This window comes from Elgaria multicarinata, chromosome 7 (genome assembly GCF_023053635.1).
Source record: "Elgaria multicarinata webbii isolate HBS135686 ecotype San Diego chromosome 7, rElgMul1.1.pri, whole genome shotgun sequence".
Taxonomy (NCBI): domain Eukaryota; kingdom Metazoa; phylum Chordata; class Lepidosauria; order Squamata; family Anguidae; genus Elgaria; species Elgaria multicarinata.
Genome location: NC_086177.1, coordinates 38488881 through 38510703, shown reverse-complemented (window position 1 = coordinate 38510703; position 21823 = coordinate 38488881). Strand labels below are relative to the sequence as shown.

At 38.1% G+C, this 21823-nt stretch overlaps 1 protein-coding gene across 1 annotated transcript in view; it reads right to left on the bottom strand.

The window, feature by feature from the left end:
• CDKAL1 (CDK5 regulatory subunit associated protein 1 like 1) overlaps positions 1-21823 on the bottom strand; it is a 342956-nt gene that overhangs the window by 234195 nt on the left and 86938 nt on the right. Inside the window, exons 5-7 of the mRNA XM_063130444.1 lie at positions 14947-15043; positions 12538-12586; positions 6414-6534 (exon numbers count right to left, since the gene is read on the bottom strand). Coding sequence (XP_062986514.1) covers positions 6414-6534; positions 12538-12586; positions 14947-15043 — 267 coding nt within the window. The remainder of the gene's footprint in view (positions 1-6413; positions 6535-12537; positions 12587-14946; positions 15044-21823) is intronic.

Sequence of the window (21823 nt, the reverse complement as noted above, 5' to 3'; positions counted from 1 at the left end):
AGCAATAGCAACTGAACAATTACAGTTTGAATAAATGATCAAACTGTCTTTCCAAATGAGTAAGTATCTTGATAGTTTCTGAACTAAACAGTAGAAATTAAATGAAATAGGGAAATATAGTTTAGGTGCATAATTCCATCACTATTGCAGGGCAAGCGATAAGGTGATGTTCATAAGAAAAGAGATGGCCAACCAGGAAGAAATCTGACAGAGAACAACAGATACCACGTATTTTAAAAATGCCCAATGGCTTCCAACCTGGCAAGTTAAAGCACCTCCCAGGACTCTGTGCATCTGGTGAACTCTGAATTGTTTTGAGCCTATTTAATTTAGTTACGTTATTCTATATATGAAATTTTAAAGTAGGTAGACAGAATGCCATGTTGTTCCATTTTAACTCTAATTAAGAAACACCATAGCTGCAATCCTGCAGTTGGGAATCCTACACATCACCACTCTGAATGTTAATCATGGTCCGTGCTGGTGTAGACTTACCGCAATATTATGTTTAATTCAGACAAAAGAAGGTAGGAAGAAATATGCACAGGATAAAGAAAGAGGAAAAGAGCAAGTATATTTAGCAAATGCTTATTCTCTTAACCATGGTTAATATTTTCACTGACCAACGATTATATGATCAGACTATGCATATACATTTTTATAAAGATTCCTTACAATAGAAGAATTAAAACAAGGTTTAGAACTGAATGAGTTTATCACAGAAGAAAAACTATGCTTATAAAAAAAAACTAACAAAATCAGGTTACATTTAGACTTACAGTGACTACTGAACTCTGTAGGGGTGGGTAAATAATTAGAATGGTCTGTCCACAGAAAATGATGGATCCCAATAGTTTTCTGTTCTGAGTGGTAAAGAGTGTTTTACAGCTAAGACCCCCAAACAGAAGCAGAAAACACACACATCCCACCTCACTGCCACTGCAATCAGGCTTTTAAAAAACCTCCATTGGCACTAATGGAGGCTTTTTAAAAGCCTTATTGCAGCCTGGGAGGGAGGAAGAGAAATGCCTTATCTCCTTTCATGGATTAGAGATATGGGAAGCAGGCAGTCTGGATGGGCACCTCATATGCACCAGAGGTTCCTCATCCATGCCTTAGAGGACTGTTGGTTTTGTTGATGCTTCTGTGGATGGCTCTATAACTCATTTTAAAATCTGTTGTTCTATCATTTTATGCTTTTGATTTAGATTCTGATTGCTTTGTCATTAGTTGTTCTGATTCTTTTCTGTGATAAAGCAGGATAGAAAAATAAATGAAGAACCTATTAAAATTTGTTTCCCTTTGTATGAGGCATAACATTCCAGAATATTGTGCATGGAATAATTGCAGCAACCAAGAGTCTTGCTGAGTTCAACACAGATTTGAGTATGTTTATGAAAAATATCTTGTGGGTTTTCCATTCTTCCTCTGTTGTGACTCACCAGGATCAGGAATGGATCCCCTCCTATAATTTGGGGTTTTATCATTATACAACATGCGGACTACCACAATTAGAGAAAATTAGGCAGGTGGTGTGGAATTTTAGAACCCCTAATTCCTTTGCAAGATAGAGCTATGAAGCAGCACTACTTTCTGTACTTGGGAATTCGTTCTTTAGTACAAAATAGACATGACCTCAACATTTATGTAGGGTCACATATATAAAATGCACATTTTCCTGCAAATTACAAAGAACTGTACTGTCTGTACTTTGCAGAAAAAAACAGAATATATGTACAGTATGTGTGTGTTCAGTTCTTCATAACATTATTGTCATGCCCCAACAGGAGGCTCCTGTGGGAAGCAGTGCTTGCCTCCAAAAAAGGTCTTGTCAGGAGAAAAGGAGTCTGGAAAGGGAGCTTTGATTACTATAGTTGATTATCTAGGTGTGGTCCAGCAAGCTTTGGACTTAAAAGCCTTCACTGAAAACCCAACCAGTATTGGACCAACTTGGTCCATCTAGCTTCTGTGTTTAACCCATCATGATTATTGTGTCATCTGTTGGGAGATATATTTTTTTTTAACCCTCAATGGCATATTTGGCCAAAATAACTCACTCTGATAACCCATGGTCTTCAGAATGGGTTATTTAACCCATTATGGGTTATTGTGCTGGGGAGCGATCACAGTGGGTTAATTACAGAGTCATTTGGCAAGAGCAGTCAAAACCAGTGCCACCACTCTATTTCCATGATCTGCCTAGCAACTGATTGTGCTCAGTCTGACTCCACCCTAATCCTTCCCCTGGAAGTGTGCTCTGTAACCTCCCCAAGTGCCAATCAGTGTCTTGGTCAGGCAGTGGCAGCTGCACAGGGTTGTTATTTTGTCTTGTGGGCATCTTTGTCAGGGGATGCTGTGTATGAAGTTTTGTCCTGTTCCTTTAAACTTCCAAGGATTTATATTAGTCACCCCTTTTTCATTCACTCAGGGGTTTCGGTTCTTGGTGTGTAATCATGCAGGGTTTTGATAGGGTACTGGGTGCCCCTTGCTAGGGGAGGCTGTGTATGAAGTTTGCCCCAAATCCTGCAAACTTCCAAGGGTTTATTTGTGCCACTCCCTTTTTGGCGCACCTGTAGTTTTCACTCCTGTGTAATTGTGCAGGGTTTTGATGATGTATCGGGCACCTTCCAACTAGGAGGCTGTGTATTAAGTTTGGTCCCAATCCTGCCAACCTCCAGCGCTTTAGAACCCCCTTGTCAGGGTGATGCTAGATGCACTGAATTAATCTCTCCCTTCTCATTCGGATATTGTGGAAGGCTAAAACAGGCTGCTGCAATTTTGTCAATGGGTGAAACAGCACCCCTGCTTGGGCAGAAGGACTGCAGCATGACAGGGAGTATGGGGATGTCACACAGTAAGCTTAATAAGCTACATACACAGCTTATTTGTCTGATTGTGTACGGGATAACAGCAGCTTATTTTCAAAATAAGCTACTGTCAGTAGTGTATTACTTAAAGTGATGTCCGAATGCAGACTGCATGTGTGTGTAGTGGATGGCCTTAACTTCTGGGGATGAGGTTGTATTTTCAGACCTAACAGCAGCACACAAGGGCTGTTCTTAAGGAAAAGGAAAAGGGAGCACAGCAGGAAAGAACTTGACTAGCTAAGTCCTACTCAGCAGACAAACTGTAATAAACAATTATAAAGGGGATGCAACTAACAGGCACATAATACGACTAGCTCCACATACCTTGCATAAAACACTGCTATAGCTATGCTAGTGCAATACATACCCTGAACTATGAAAACTGCACATTAGCGGCTGTGTGACCCTCAAGGATAAAGTGGGAATATAAAATTAAACACAAACACATGTACCTACAGATCAAGGCTCCTGATAGCAATTTGAACATATTCACTGATGTAGGACTTCAAAAATAAAACAAAACCAAAATCTTCTATTATTTAGATTTTAAAACCTCCAGTTATATAGTTGGAAAAGTAATTGGAAAAACACTGTGCGCTAGTCTAATAAGGAAACAGTATCTTTGGTGTATTCCAATTTCTCTCTCCCACTGTCTGTCTTTCTTTCACACATACACACCCACACCCACATACTGGCACAGTCCTCAGGCAAAAATCAAAGATGTTGTAATGCTTTTTTGCAGTAAACAATTATTTTCTTTTTCTCTCTTTTGCTACACTAATGTGGTTTCTTCTAACTTTTAAGCACAAGTTGTTATGTTTTGTTAAAAGAAATATCAAAGCTGTTTACATGCTTCTTTTTGCTTCAGTCTGATGGAACCACACTACTTATTATTGTTCACTCTATTTAGCGTTCTCAGTTGAAATTACTCTTTAAAGATTGTGAAAGAGTTTCCATGTATTACGTAACGTTTAAGAATAATAGGTGAACAAGTTACAAAGAGCCTCGTTTCATTTACCTACACGTTTTTTACAATGATCCATGTGGTCGTTTCTAAAGTTTTCATACAACAGCTCTATCACCTCAGTTTCACTTATATGGAATCACTGTCAGAGAGAACACATTTGTAAAAATTGCTAGTTTATTCAAGGCAGAAAATATCTAAAGCTATGTCGAGAATAATCACAGGAGCAGTGTATTTAAGTCAAGAGTGCACAGCATTTTTGTCCCTGAGCACTACACTGGGCATGTGTGTACACACATTCACACACTTATGCACTCTTGAACATACATGCACATGCGCGCACGCACACACACACACACACACACACACACAGAGGCTTCTCTTCCTAGTACTAAAAAGGATACCCCTTCCATATCTCCGATCTCCCAGCAGAGGCAAGAAAGAGGTTCCCTTGTTAGCAGTGGCAGATTAAGGAGGGGTCTGACAGGCTGCCAGAAAGAGCTTGGTGGTACATGTGACCTGCAGGTCCCAGAAATCCAACTATAATCTGAGTAGGACAGAAATAATGAAGCCACTTGAAACTTTTGGCTATTGGGCAGTATAGAAATGCAATAATAAATAAATAAATATTTTCCCATCATAAAACATTTTATTAAAATGTAAACATACACATAAAAGGTACTAAGCTATAGAATGGGCATATGATTGGCTGTGATTTACTTTACACATTAAAGTAAAAATAAAAAACCTTTGAAGTATTTTTTAAAAGATTTTAGAAGTGCTGGCTCTAGACATTTTGCTGCCTAAACTAGAGCCCACATGATGTCCCTTCTGCTAGGGCCAACACTTGTTGCATCATTCAAAAAACATTTCCTGCCTTCATCTATTCCTCCCTGACTCCCAGTGCTGTCTGAAGCAGGTCACTTCACAGGACCAGCTGCGGAGACTGAGAGATGTTACATATGCACTCTGTCTTCTCTTAACCTAGCTTGTAACAAAGCATTAAAAGCAGAAACCTAAATCAGCTTTTAAAAAGAGACATCCACAAACTTTCCCTACTGCTGTAAGGATTGGGGACAAAATACGCATGACATGCAAACATCTCGTTTACAGACTTCAGTAAGGCATTCGGGGCTACTCTCTTCAAGGATAGCTGGATCGATGCAAGTTTACTCATGAGTAGTCCTGCTGACTTTGTGGGTCTTAATACTTTCACCTGGCCCAGATAAAGTATGTGTCTCCTGGTAACTTGAAAAGTTCCAAGCGCATACAACTTCTACCTGAAATATCAAGATGGTAGCCAGAAGTGAAATACTAAGCTCCTGCACAATAAGGTGGGTAGGAGTGCTGTTAGAGAGGTAGAATGTGGTCTGAAATTAGAAGGCGATATAGAACTCCATCCTTCAAGGCAATTGGTGTGGGAGAACGAGAGACCTCTAAAGGAGACAGTAGTAACAATGGCAGAGTTGGAGATGCCAGGTTTCTGTGAAGGCAATTCCACGAAAGGACAGAGAGGGGAAAACATCATGGAGGGAAACTACTTCCTGGGTGAGAAAGCAGCAATTCCAGAGACAACAAGAGTAGTAGCAAAGGCAGCAAAGGGAAAACAATAAATGAGAATGACATTGAGAGAGAAAGAAGATTCAGGTGTTATGTTGTGTTAGCACCAGGGATAAGCCAGGCAAGAGAGATAATGTGATACCCTTAATTAGACCAGCTGCTGCACTAATAATAAGAGATATCAGATATTATCTAATTAATTAATATTAGTTTTAGGCTGGCTTTAAGGGTAAAACACATTCCATTTGTCTAAGACAAAAACAAGGAAGTTTGCAGACCAGTCACCTTTTACATAAGGGATTTATTCTGCAGTACTTAGTTCCTATGGCACAGACTACAGCAGGTGATATTTTTCTGTAGCCTCATTTCACCCAAGGCCAATAGTATAAGCATTTGAGGTGCAAGTAAAACATAGCTACTTTCATTGCTGTTTTCAAATCACACTTCTGCTGAGTTTTTTTTTTTAATTTCTGAGGGATATATAAAGAAAGACATCTCACTTAAATGTTCAGCACTTTTTAAAAGTTGGCTATGGCTTGATGCATATAAATACATATGAGTACATTATAAAACTACACGATACCCATGTCTTCTAAAGCAGTACCCACGTTTAGGACAGTTTTCCTGCACTATCTTGAGAATGCTGAGGGGAAAGGTACCTCGTGGTAGTTCCCCCAAGCTCAAAATGTGACAGGAGAAATCCGTTATACTGAAAAGACCTACCACAACATTGAATTAAATTTTCAGGAAATATTAGCAATAACAGGTACTGCAATACCCACATAAAAATACCTTCTATTTTTTAAACTGTGAAATATAAGCAAATAAGTAGGTAGCTTTTTTTAAAGTATTAATGCTTTGAATACCATTAATGCATTGAATACCCTTGACGTTTTCTATGTTTTCCCCTAAATTGTTCTTTATGGTATGACCTGAGGCAGCTCTGCATTAAGCATGGACAAAAATGAAATTGAATTTCTAGGCAGTATTGAATATTTTATGTCAGTTTGAATGATGCTTACCCTGTATTGATGGAAATTATTTCTATCAGTGGGTTCTTTCTAATCTTTGGCAAATCCAATCGAGCTCCCCCCAACCGTTTTCCATTATCCTTTTTCTGACCCAGCAATCTCACTGAGTGACCTTCAAATAAAGAGGAAAAAATGGCACCATTATACATAAAAGTCATTTGTTTTAATATATTCCATCCAAACATTTTGTTAAACAAAAACAGACTTCTGATAACTAGTCTTCTGATAACCAACCACTTACCAGGTTAGGGCAGAACCAAATATCAAAATGAGTTGTTTTTTTAAAAACAAAACAACAACAACACTTAGCTCCTTACATTATATTTTCTTAAGCTGTTTGATAAAAGCAGGATCATCAATTTTACAAGTCAAATTCTTAAGCAACAGCTTTTTTATTACAATTACCACAGAAATATTTCTGCTGGTTTTAAGGATTTTTTTTTTTAAAAATCAAGTGTTAGACCACAGAACCAAAAGTGGAAGGAAGTATGTTTAAATTGATGGGATCAACCTGAGTAAGCATTTTCATTAAGTTGTCACAAAGCAAAGCAAAAAGATTCAGATGAGGGAATATTTTTACAATTTAACTCAACTTGTTGTACTTTTCACTTATAAGACCAGTAACACGTTCTTTGGATATGGCCCCATCTGTTTTAACTGAGCTTACATGGATACCAACTTAAAAATATCCAGAGTACAAGCACACGTCTTCAAAATGCTAATCTTCCACTATTCTAGAAATATTCTTTCAAGTCACCAGAATCAAAGTGAATGCCATAAAAGAAAAGAGATTGTTTGTTATAGTAATGCTGAGAGTCATTTCCAATGAAATTGGGATTGGAAAGGACCAAGATAAAAAAATTACTATTAATTAGAATGTATTTAAGTGCACTAAATTAGAAAACAAACACCTCTAAGTTCCAACTTTTGAAGCATGGCTACTTAACTTTATGCCAGATAAAACTAGCTGTGTGCTCAGAGCAAAACTGTAGCTGCAGCCAAAACATTAGTTCATGTAAGCATAGCAAGAGTTAACATTGGCTCTGTTGAAACTGAGTTAGTTATCATACCCATCTTCAGAAAAAACCTGAAGCTTCAATCATGGTTTGAAGTTGGTTTAAGACCCTGGCTTGTTCCAAAACTAACAACCATTGTTTCCTGGTATGAACAAAGTTAGAACTTACGGTTAGCTGGAGATTTCTACATCTCACTCATGTGCACAATAAAGAGAGCAAAGAAGGCTTGGTGTTTGAAGGCAAAAGGCTAATTTATATCTTGGCTCATTAAAATATGATTATCCAAACCCAGCCACTGTCAAAGAGGCAAGCCAGTGTCCAGTTTAAAATGTGGCTCATCTCTTTGACATAAAGTTTCAGTTGTACTTTTGGTTTTGCTGTATGCACACACATTGCCTCGTCAGATTGCAGGAAACAGAAACATTCTTTGAAAATTAACTATTTCTTCGATGCACAGCCTCCCAAGTAATGTTTTTAAATTGCATATCCAAACAGCAACAAAAGAATGCTTATAATGCAATTAAAGGGAGACTGTTCTGTGTGGCAACCAGTTTGCCTGCAGCATTTTCCAACATGATGCTACCACCCTCACCATATATAAATTAAAATTGAGTTTATGATGGTATAGTGAAAAACAGAAGAATAGCATGGTGAGCAAACACCACATACAGTAACTGCCATATAAGGGGGATGACTGTAGCTCAGTGGTAGTGCACATGCTTTCGTATAAAGAAGGTCACCAGCATCAGGTAGGGTTGGGAAGGCTCTTAGCTGAAATCCTGGATGCTAATGAGTTGACCAATGGTTTGATTCAGTATAAGGCAGCTTTAACTTATAGCTGTTTACATTTGTGAACAAAATCTAAGCGATCTAGTCATTTAACAATAATATGGCAGTAATACACTGAATTCTTCCACTGATGTGAAAGAAAAGCAATTAGCATGCTGGCCTTTTCAGAATCATAAAGTAAAACTTTTAGTCAAGGACTCAATTTAATTAAGAGGTAAGAAAGGTGTGATATTCTAATATGTAATCCTATAAAAAATGTCAAAAGTTCAACAGTAGCTAGAAAAGGCTTGTTAGTTTCATGCAAGCATATGCCAAAAATTCCATTATCCCCTACTGTGATTTCAGTAATGTGCAGGAGGTGCTAATAGCATTCCCTAAATTATTAATTTTCACTGTATTACACTAATAATGGCAATATCACCAGATGATTAGATAACTAGTTATTTTCCAATACTGTAGTTCATTAAGGACTCCTGGATCTAACAATATGTATTCTATTTGGTAATTAAAGTAAATGAATTCAGCATTATATGCACAGAAATGGAAATAGAAATCACTTGACTCCTCACTAATACTAAAAGTATGTATGAAATATAGGTAAACCAGTGTTAAAAATACTAAGGTGATACTACAGTACAGCAGAGTACAATTTGTTTTCTTTATAAATTGTTACCACAATCTAGCAAAGAAATCTACAGCCTAAAGTGCACTGATTTCAATGCTCTTAAGCACACTTAAGTTTCTGCTGGATTGTGGCCTATGGAAATACAAACTAAAGTTTACAAAATGGCCATAAATAAAATCAAGAAGTACTAACTATTGAAGGCATAAAACTCTGAAATCTACTCCTCAGAGCTACTAGAAGAGCAAAGTCCACAGTCTGTTTTGAGACAGAGTTGGATTAATTCAATACATTAAATAATAAGATTATTTTTCATAACCTAATGGAAACCTAGTAGAGGTAGAAACTCCTCCCCAGACTCTCATTTCATAACATAACAAAGTTATAGAAGCTCAAAAAACTGCATATCTGGTAGTTATTCCCACACTGACTTAAAAAAAAAAAACCCCAAGATACATATATGCTGGCAAAAGGGTTTGTGATTTTTGTGATAATTACATGGTAATTATGGTGGTCATGTATTTTTTGAGGGTTGTTACTTTTGATTCCCTGCTCCCTTCCTGAGTACCATGATTGAACCAGGAAGTCTTCACTTAACTATAGTTCCCCTTTGTCTAAAGTGGGAAACTATGGTTATCTGGTACAGAACAAGACAAGACAATAAACGGCAGTGAGAATTTGATTTCATGAAATGAGCCATAGCTTTCCAATGCATACAATTTGGCAAAATACACATGTGCATTCTTCACATATTAATTGCACATGCTTTTCCAAAAGGCATGTGATCTCATTGTAGGGAAAATGTCATGTACAAAATGACCGAAAGAGAATGTGAGATAGAAATTTTGTGATTATACTCTAGGCTGACAGATATAATGTCAAAAAAGGTACTATACTTTAGGCTTTGCAATATACACACAGATGATCTCATGCACTTTTAGCAGCCCACCAATAATAATAGATTGACTTGGTATGGTAGCTAAACAATTGGCAAACATTTGTTAATATTTAAACTAGGAACAGATAGACCATATTACCAGACAGGTTAATGTGACTGGCATTTAGAGTGGTTATATGAAGTCTGAAAAAGTTCAACAGTGAAGTAATTTCCTTTGAGTTGTTTTCAACAATCCTGTCCAGTGACCCATTTCACAAAACGTTTTGTGAAAACTCTGGACTGAAGCAGGTTTTATTCAACCGGAAAGTCTAGTCTCCCCTTAACCCCATATGGAATCCACTTTATATTAATGTTGCAGTTCAATTTTTCTAGAGTAGCTTGCTGGCATAGGTAGAAACGTTTAAGTTCAATAATATTTGCAGTATCAGAAATACCTGATATGATTTTTCATTAATGAACAATAATATCTATCCTGACCTTGCAATTTTAGCAACAATTGCCCTTACAGGACCAGGAACATCCCCTAAGTTGCCATGATGGCTGCCAACAACAGGGATGGAATCAAATGTACATGTTCCATAGTGCTGCTTTGTGTTAAAACAAATGAATAAATGTGCCAGTGTAGAAGTGCCGAGATTCTCAGGATTACAGAGTCTGCACAGAGCTCTATGTTGTTAGGTTATTATGGATGTATGGAATCTTATGGAATAATAGGATAATGTCATTATTTCTAAAATCCACAGTTCGGCAATGCTTTTATTATTACCAATGAAAATAGTGTGTAAGGTTTCATGTTCTTTAGAATTCTTCATCCAGTTAGGTCAGCCTTCCCCAACATGATGCCCTCAGATCTTTAGGACTTTAACTCCCATCAACCCAGACCAGCATGGCCAACGGCCCAGAAAATGGAGGGGAGATATTTCCCCCCCCCTTTTTTTAATTTCTCTAGGGACCTTTTATGTGTGTCACCACCACCACAATTGGAAAAACTGAACAACTTTGGATTATATTTTTTTAACAATGGTAAATAAAACGTTTAAGGTGTGATTTTCATATATTGCTAGCTAGCTTTTACACCCCCAAAATGATTTCTATAAGCTATGTAAAAGGAAGACTTTTATAGGAAGACTACAGATGTAAAATGTCTGGAAATTTTGAAGTTATGATAAAAGAATGGTTTTTTTTAAATCCTCCCCCTAATATTATCAGCATTACTTCTTTCATTCCTTATAAAAATTATTGATCTAAAATATATTTTACTAGTAGACATTTAGGGATACTCTAAATCATGTTCAATTTCCACAACATAAGACTAGTCACTGTATCAAAATAGATGCCGAAAATATGCATAGTTGACAAGTTTAGGTGGAGTTGGAGGAAAAGAAACCCTCCAAATAAAAAGTACCTCTTGAAGTGATAGAAAATCATCTTCCTCTGTTTATTGATTCTGCTCTGAAAAATTAAATATGGTATTCTTCAAAGCACATAAAAAGCAAAGACTTTCATCTCTATCTTTCTGGATCCCAACCATAAGCTGAAGTCCAATAGGACTTACCTAACTTACTTTTTAGGCTCAGGTTGAATATGTTTATTGATTTAGTCTCGGGAGGGGGGTTAGGTTGGGGTTTTTTAAAGCAAATACTAAGGAAATTAAGCATAATCTACTGAATTTTGGAGCTTAGTTAATCTTCTTCATTTTACTTGTAATTATGAAAACAATTCAACCTTTTAGATACTTTGTTAAATCTCAAAGTCACACATAGTCCCTTATAAATACTTTTACAGTTCTCTCTGTCCAAACGTTAATTTTATATGAGCTATATTTACACTTTAAAAGACCCAGTTTAATTTACTTAATGCAGCCACATATCCTGTGATTACCACAACAAACAAAATATAATTTGTTACATTATAGTTAAGTCACCTTGGCCTAGTTTGCAAGCCAGAGTTGTTCCATAACAACAGGACAAAAATGGACAACAGAATACATTTTTTTTTGTTTGAATGGAAATCAGCAACCATTAAGAAGGTACTTTGTGTAAAAAGGTTTATAAAAAAAATTAGCCAATGTTTAATGGTAAAAAACACACAAAGTAGCCAGTTATTTTAAATAAAGAAATGTAAAAAGGACTCATACCATGTTTACCTTCCTTCAAATTACATCTTGTGGCACCTCTAGCAAACTATATGAATTATGTGTATAAAGGAGCTCTATACTTCATACAGTTTAGAGAATCTCCTGCTGTGTTCCAAGGTCCTAATATTTTCAAGCCTGACACTAACATCACATAGATTTCCCAATGTGTTTACTTTAAAAATGCAGCCACTTAGATAGAACTTGGTAACTTTAACGGGCTTCACAAGTTATAGTTTTGTAGACTGAACAACAGAGACAAAGCCATGGAGCAGGACAAAAACCAGAGAAACTAGTTTATTAAAGTTTTTACTAAATGAACAGTAATTTCTTTGAAAAATTTCATGTCATGATCTTTAAAAGAATATGTAAGTAAAAGCAACAGTAGTAGAAGCAATGTTTAAAACAAATCAAAAGTGAAAAACAAGTTAAGATCTATTATTAGGCCTTCATATGTTAATGTGGCTAAGATTTCTACATTACACTTTTGTAACGTATGTAGCACCTGCCAGTTGTTTACATTTCAGTCATTATTTACAATACATACATGGTATATTTCAACTGTAAGATTCCTTAGGGATCTACATGATCAAAATAATGCCAGCAATGGTTTTGGGAAGAATGAAAGCACACATTATTTCAGCTGAGAAGCTTACCTTTGATAGTCTCCTCAACCACTTCCACTACACGATCTATCTGCTGAACCTGTAAAGCAGTAGATTAAAAAATATTTTTATGAGTTTTGGAAGGTTCCTGCCTTACACGTGTAATTCACATAAAGATGAGATGCAGATTTCCTATAAAGTTTTCTATTCCTACTTGCAACATATGAAAAACAGGTTGGGCAGGGAGTCCAATTCAGGTCACACACACTTTCAATTGCACCCATTTAACACATATACAAGGTAAAGGTACTGTACATCGCCAATTCATACCAATAAAGAAACTGAGCTTTTAGCATTACTGAATTCAGCAATAATTGAATGTGAAGAATATAAGGCTGAAAACATCATTACAAGAAAGCTTATAAAAACAGAGAACAGGTATACCAATGCTTCAGTAGCCAACAAATTGCACAATCAGCAGGGGTCCGCAGCACATCTGAACATAAGAAGGGCCATGAGAGATCAGAACAAGGGTCCAACTAGTCCAGCATGCTGTTCACACAGTGGTCAAACAATTATTGACCAGGAACCCACAAGCAGGACATGGGTGTCCAGGTTCCCCAGCAATCAGGTAGCCATCAGGACCAGTAGGCATTGATATCCTTCTCCTCCAGGACTTTATCCAACAAGAGCAGGAGGAGTAGAAAGTCTGTGTATTTAAAGATTCAGACCTGTACTTCTGCCTGCCTCTTCTATACCACACTTTAGCCAACTCCCCAGCTCCGTATCCTACAAACAAATGCCCACTCCATAAAGGGGTGTGTGTGAATATATTAATACATAATAATGCACGCAAGGTAGCACTGTTTTGTACTCGAGATTTGATTTGTAGCATATATGTCAAAAATATTAGCTGCTGCTGCTCTAATGGTATGTGTATCTACACACATATACCTTATCTAATTGTATCGTCCTCTGTGTGGAATTCCTAGCCTCTAATTCCAAGTCTGCAACTACAGTACTTCATGGATGGAGAGATAATGGTCTGGTTTAGGTATAGTATTCTAGTGTTGTGTTGTTGTTGTTTTACCATTCTCATTCGATAGAATGGAAATTACCAGGCTGTCACACTGTTTCTGCTCTTGGCACTTGCAGTGGCAGTGCAAAAAAGAAAAGAAATGAAGAAGACCCTTAGGGGGAAAAAGAAAGAAGCTGTGCTACAACCCCTGCCAATGGAGAGCCTTACCCGTGAGAAACAATTGGAGAATTTCTCCTCCCCTTGGAGAAATTCAGTGAAACTGCCCAAAACTAATTTTGAGGTGCCATTTCTACACAGCTCTATAATATTCTGAAGTCCAACAATATATAGCTGTTTGACTGGGAACAAGTGATAAGCCCCAGTGCTTCCTGTCCCCCGTTCCTTCTCCTCTCCCTTCTCTTGTGCGCCTGACTTCAGAGCAGACTTTGTGGTTTGTTAAACTACCCTGTGGTGTCCAAACTGGAAAGCTGTGGTTTAAAGAACTCTCTGCAATCCAGAACTGCAAACCTTTTGTAAACCGCCCAGAGAGCTGTGGCTATGGGGCTGTATATAAATGTAGTACATAAAGAAATAAACACTCTATAATTTAAAATGGTAATCACCCTTATTGATGTGAATGGATGTTATCCAAAAGCAGAACTTTGATTAGACTGCATCCTGAAAGCTACTTTCAACACAACCATTTCTACATAGAGGGCACTAGCAAGAAGCTATAATGACAAAAATTGCACTGCCAGAATTATTTGTGTCTATGTTTGATTTACAAGTAATAACAGGTATATGAAGAATTCTAGAAGTGAATTAGTATGCACGTGTCTGACTTGCAAGCACACATAGGCATACAGGTTCCTCCAAAGTTATGTGTTGGAGTTGCATGGACTCCTTTTTCCTCCTCTAAGAATGGTATGCGTTCAAGGACTTTTTCAAGCAAAGGGATTCCTAAATACTGCTAAAAGAGGCTGCTTCTCCACAGAACCTTACTGACATCATAACCAAGGTACATGAGTTTACTCTGTGGTGAAATAAATGGTAAGGAATGAAGAATACTCTGCAGTTTCATCATAAGTCAGTATAACTTACATTGAAGTGATCATAAATTATTCTGTAATTCATACTTATGTTACCAATTTTATGCTGCCTCTGCTACGTAGGACAGAATATAGTTCTAGAAAGCTGGTTTAGAAACAGCAGGCCATGGTTTATTTGAGGGTCGCTTTCTCCTCAAAAAACCCATGACACCTGGGTTCGGACAACACCAGAAGCCATGTCCGGGTGGACAACTAAGCAAATTAGGTGCACGGTATGTACCACAGCTTAAACAAGCACTATGTCCAAGAAAAGATAACCTCCAGATTTTTACATTATTAACGACCACTATTTTTTTTTTTTAGGATCAAGCTCTAAGAGCATCACAAACTCACCCCAATAATGCTCAAGCCTTGTAGGTAGTCTTGTCGAGGCTGGGCTTGTGGAACACATCCGGCTAGAACAACTTTCTTTTTCCCTTCTAGAGCTTTCCTAAAAAATATTTTAACACAAATATTATTTTCCTGAATAGCACAGCAAGCATATAGACTAGAGTATGAAATGCATACATCTAACTAGCATTTACTAAATAAATCTTTTAAAAAAAATGAACCACTTTTATCATAGCATAGCATATCTACCAAATAACTACAGTGGAACAACTGTAAGATTTACATCTTGAACTCACGACATCTGAAGTTCCGTATACCATGTAAAGGTAGGGACAGAGGAATCTTTTTAAATGGTTCACTTTCTGGTAGTCATGAAGAAAACATTGTAGTGAAATTTTTGGTAATGGAAATAATTATATGAATACAAGCTGTTGTTATTTCCATAGACACTCCTTTTCCAAATAGTATTATAAATAGTATTATGAAGTCAGACCTCCAGTGCTATGTCCTCACAGTTATTGTATTTAAAAATGTCTCTGAACTCTTTCCAGTGATAACTTTTCTTGCAGTAGAGTAATAGCATACTAAGCATTCATATCTTGTCATGCTATAGCAATTTCCAATGACAATTTCACTGGAATTCTCCGGACAATAGCTACGAATGAGCAGCCAACAGGTGCACCACAAGCGACACTGTATTTCAAAAGATGAGACCAACAGTTCAAGATAATACCAAAACAGTATCCACCAGTATACTCTACCAACTCAGTGCAAACAACACAGCAACTATAAACTTAAGTTACCATTAACACACTCTCTCTCTCCCTCTAACTTAGATTTATTAGATTTTACTTTACTTTATACATAACAGGCAAACTTTTAATCATGCTTTTTCTCTAGATATTAGCAAAACTTTCAAGAATACTGTCTAATAAGTTCTGCTCAGTTTAATAATAGCCTTGACATTATTAGTTCTTTAGAAAATTAGATACAACTGGAGTACTGCTGCAAATACCTTTAATCTTCAAAATTCTTAATGCTACTGGGGGGAGGGGAGGCTTATAAAATTTAAGTAACATAAAAAGATATATTTCCATTTTCAGAACCTTTCCTACTTTGCAGTTAAATAAACTTTACCTTGAATTCTCAGTTTAATTGGGTCTTCCAGAAATGCACTTTGGCTTAAAACTAAGTTACAAAATCTTAATGCATAGAAGTTAATTAGAGCAATTTTCTTTTAAAGACATGAATATGATGAATAGTTAAAAATATGGCACATTATTTTAATGCTTGTACAGTGGTGGCCAAAATTGTGGACAATTTTTGAAAGTTTCATGTTTTGCAACTTTGCATGCTTATAAAAAATGTTCTGTTTCACGAAATTCAAATGTTTATATATCAATTGAGAATTTAATGCTGAATTCAATACAAAAAACAGAATGCAAGTATCTGCATCTAAAAACAAACAGAGGTGTGATTGAGTGAAGAAAGCGGATTGGAATTGCAAACCCTACTGGCCAATCACAGTCCTTGTTCTGGGGACCAATCACATGGCCGTAGCTGTGATACATCATGTTTCAAGTTAGGGAAAGTCAGTTTTGCTGTTTGTTCTGTAACCGAAGTGCAATTGGAGATTGTGGGAATATTTAAAGTATTTCTCAAATTAAGTGTACGTACATACATCATAAATAGAGCAATGGCACCAAAGAAAAGAGTTGATTGGACACCCAGGAAAAGAAGCAGAATTGTTGTATTACGTCAGGACTTTCAATTGATATATAAACATTCGAACTTCAAGAAACAGAACACTTTCTATAAGCATGCAAAATTGCAAAACGTGAAAATTTCAAAAAGTGTCCACAATTTTGGCCACCACTGTATATAAGCTTTGCCTGCAAGTCCATAAACAATAAAGAGCACAATCCAGTCTGTTGTGAGGCAGAGATTTCCATAACGGCAAGAGAGAAGGTTAAATGGGACATGGGAGATACACACAGAGCCAGTCCGGAGGATCACAGAGGGGAAAATAAGCCACGATGGCTTATTTCCCCCTCCACACATGCCAGTTGCATGTTGGGGAGATTAGCATAATTACACTCGGCAGCCCAGCTTGTCATATGGTGTGAACCCATGGCTTGCTGCCATGGGTACCAAGCCATTCAGAACTCTACAACAGCCCATGGGTTCTGAATGACTTTTTCGCCATAGCAACAAGCCATCCTGACTGGGTTTGCATGACACAACATGCCATACTCCCTCAGCACGCACCGAGAGGGAGATAAGCCACCATGGGTTATTATGCTATCTGAATGCAGCCATGCTAACAAACCATGTTCAACAACCCACAGTTCACAACCCAACAGCAAACTATGGGTTCTTTGTGGAAAATGAAGTATGCTTTGTTAGCGTGGCTGGGTTCAGAAACCACGATAACCCACGTTTCAGCTACAACACATGGTTCAACGACAACCCACATTCATCTTCCAATTCAGTCTGCCTTTGCATGCACAGGGAGAAGGAAGGTTGGGTGCTATCAAACCTCCGCATGCAGGTGCTACACACCATAATGGACTATGTCACCGTAGCTGTATGTATTAACTAGAGCAGTGGTTCCCAATAAGGGGTCCGTGTTACCCACCCAGGGGGTCCGTGGCACCATTCACATATTCACCATTCATTTCTGGAGTCCACTGACAACGAATTCCTACCAGAAGTAAAATATAACATCACTGAGCACCTGCCACTAGCTTCAGAGATTACTTCCCTGCACCTAATCCTGAAAACGCATGGATAAGGAACCCTTTTGAATGTGGTGATGTACAACTAACAACTCTATCTGTGGAAGAGCAAGATGCACTTGTTGACATGACTTGTGATGGTTCATTGAAATAATTTTTCAAAGAATATAGACTGGACCAATTCTGGGTGTCGGTTTTTCCTGATTATAAGAAGTTAGGTGAAAAAGCTTTGAAACATCTAGTTCCCTTTTGTTCCACATATCTTTGTGAACAAACATTTTCGACATTTTGTTATATGAAGAACAAGCATAGAAATCGGCTCGATGTTGATCCAGATTTGAGAATAAAAGTAGTAAATATTGAACCGGATGTGGAAGGGATTGTTCAGGACAAAAAGAGGCATGATTTCTCCCATCACATTTAGGTTTAGTAGCTGCTAGACATGTCAAAATTTGTTCAATTGTAAACTAGACGTTAGTAAAATTAAATTCGTCTTTATATTCCTAACTAAATCATTGTCATTTTTGCGTGATAATATCACAAATTTTATGGTCTGTTTTTTTTAGTATACCTAAAATCCTTTGCTTATTAGAGGCTACCCCTTATTTTCTCCCAAAAATTGCTTTGCGCAGATAACTACCATAGAGATAACAACTTTTTTTCAAAAGTAGGGTGTCCATGGCTTGGCATTTGAAAAACAAGGGGCCCTCAGTACTTAGCTAATTGGGAACCACTGAACTAGAGGCCTAGGGACAAGATTGTGGCATCTCTTTAGACAGCATTTCTGGTGGGGGGGAAAGTAAAATTAGGCCCTGCCCTAACTTCTCACTTTCCTGCAGGTTGAAAAATCTCTTAATGACAATCCCATAACAAGTTTTGTCCAGAGAAATAGGGAGTTATTTGAAAAGCCACTTAGTAGGAAGTGAGTTAGTGAATAATCTAGTGAAAAAAGGGAGTTTACTGGCACCTACATTTACATAGCTTTTCTGATGTGCCTGCGTGTGTATGTATTCATAACATAAAATGTTTTTAAACATAGGTGCCCTTTAAACATTACAGTAGCAATATGGAACAAACTTTCCATGGCTCTTATGTAACATATAAGTCTGCACTCTTTAGTGAAGCAAGTTGCATGAATCTTTAGATACATTGGGGAAAACACATACTTGACCCTGCTCATGTGTTGTGAGTTGTTAAAGTTAAACTAGCACAGAGGGATGCCCCCACAGAAATGTATCTCCTATGGCATTAGTTTAATATTTAAAGAGCACTGAAGTGTATCCATAACAAGGTTTACTTCCATGGTTATAAAGAAGAAATTTGCCATCAGCATATTGTACCACCACCTGCAACAGACCTGTCCTTGTAGAGAGCACATTGTGGACAAAATTCAGTTGCCAAGATATGTCTTCAGATTTTAAAGAATTGAAGAGTATCCTTCAAGTTGACATGGGAGAAAGAGGTAGGTTAGACTGAGAGTCAGTAACTGGTCCAAAGTCACCTACTGAGCTTCATGCATAAGTCAGGACTAAAACACAGATCTCCAGGCTCCCAGTCCAATACTCTAACCACTACACCATACTGGCTTTTGAGTCTCTCCAGTACGTGGTTAGGTCTAATAAAGGCAATGTTATTTGCAAAGTTGAGATCAACTTGGTAGCATTTAGAGGCTCATTAGTTGCCCGTGCTTTTTTCATTGCCTCTAAATATCTGTATGTTTTATTTCACGATCAGGAACATTGTTTTTTCCTAAACTCTAGTTCACAGCCCAAGATCTTTGAATGCCGCTTAATCACCCTAATCTATAGTTCCAGTCCTTTGGCTAACAGATGGCTTCATCTGAATGTCTCTTGCTCACCACAACAATTAGTAGTTTCCATGCAGACTTTGCTTGGATTGCACCCCCCAAACAGATACCTGTATCTTTTCCTGTGAATTTAAAGTATTACATACTTCAAGCTACTAGTCAAAAGGTTAATCATATGGATTAAGTGACGTCTTGCTGTAGATAGCTACATGCTGCTGCCTACCGTAACATCCGCTCTTACTTCATCTGAACATGGTATTGTTTACCATGCCCTTTTAAACAATTTTGTGGTCAAATGTGAAAGGCAGCAGGATCTGAGTTGTGAGCACAAGCCTTCTGTTCATTCCTCTCCCACTACAGATCTTTAAAGTACAAAGAAGCAGGATATGAAATAGTCAAAATACCCATGAGCATTGCAGAAAGACTAAGATGCCATTGAATTCAGAGGAACATGCACATACTTAAATTATCTTTTCTTTCTCAATTTATATCAATGGTGGTAAATATGCTATTTGCAAAAAGAGAAACTATCTCAGCCCCCTTTCATACTTAAATCCTGTTTTAAACTTTCCCTAACATTTCCTTAAAATGAACCCTGTTCTGTTTCTGTGCTAACAGGCTAAAACTTCAATGCTTTCCCTTGATGTAGAAAGGATTAGTACTTATATAGTTGTGGATTCAGATTTCTGGTGGGTGGGGAGAGTCCCTAATAGCTGGGAGTAAGCATTCCACACACGTAGTGCCACAGGAGACAACAGCAGGGAATCTGACTTGAAGCACGCAACCTGCTACTTCTGCATTTCTCTTAAACCTTAGAGCAGATCTGCACTAAATAATTAACAGGTCTTTTAAAAAACACAACTAAACCCAATGGGCACAATCCACTCTTAACATGATCACAGCACCTGTGGTCAGAATATCTGGACTCAACAGTGGTCTGCTCTCAGTTTTCCAGTGCTGAGAAAGAGTGTGGTCCACACAGGCAAGGTTGTGGCTAGAGCAAGCAGAACTGGTTCCAAGAGCCAGATTGAGAGTATAGTTCCAGAGAAGCCACTGAGACAGAGCAAGATAAACTGCTAGAAATCCGTTACTATTGCTGCTCATAGTGTTGAGCTACTCAGACGTCAGGGATTTCTAGACCTAGGTGAGCAAGGATTCACCTATAAGGTCAGCTTACAATTACTGCGGCCTAGGTGGTGTTCTTACTTTGGAATAGTCTGCCAAGTTTGCAGGGAAGACAGAGTACCAGTGGTGCAAGAGGACAGGTGCTAGGTCCTGACTTCTCAGTGCTCTGCCTTGCCTTGAGACTCTCCCCCAGCACCTTACATCAATAGAGTTCCGGGGCCCCTCCCCTATGTACAGAGACAGTGGGTGGGCATGACATGAGAATCCACACTGCAAATAAACTATGCAGTGTGGGTTAATCAAACGATCAGGCTCACCGTGGATTCCTCTGCCCATCCTTTCTCTTCAGACCTCCAGCCAGTATCCCATTGTCCTTCACTACCTGCCCATCCCATCCCATCCCTACCCCCACTCCATCCTCAACCCCACTTAGGTAGGTGATCCTCATGGTTTTAAGTGCTGAACTGACACTTGTCACTGTCCTGCTTCCATTCAACAATTCCTCTAGTTTCTAGTTACTTGAGAAAGGGAACATCCTTCTTTTTGCATCTCCCTTTCACAGTAACCGCAGCAGTAAATGCTTGGGACCTGCAAAACGGGGGGATGCACCCAGTTCACCCTTTTCTGGAGCAGCTGGAAATTTGGGGAAGTGTTGAATGGAAATTTAACACTTGAAATGCTGGGGATCACCTTGTTAAGTGGCTAATCTTGTCCACGTGCCCTTTTGGGTGTACCTACTTCCCCTTTTCCTGACCTGTCACTGTCAATGGTGCAAAAATGAGCTTATATGCAATCTCACTGTGTCAACTTCCTTGTATGTTTCCCAGAAAACTTCATTCCCTTTGACAGCTGAAACCTACAAGGGCATTGACAAGGCCATACATATTGGAAAGCTGTAAGTGCGCACTTGAACACCTCTGAAAGACCGACAAAAATATAAATAAAAACAAAAACTATGGCCCCATTTGCGCAAATTTCTGGGGCTGAAAAAATAATAAAAGGGATTGGCGACCAAGTGACATCCCCTCCAAAGTGCCATTTCGGCATTATTGGAGGGTCAGTCACTGGTGGGGGAAGCATGGGAGGGTGCAATCAGGAAGTGCGGTAGGTTTTTTTAAAAGCTCTGCCAGGCTCAGACCCAACCTATCATGGGTTGAGCAACCTCCAGAACAAGCCAAAGATTGTAAGAGTGGCTATTTGTCTCCAAAAT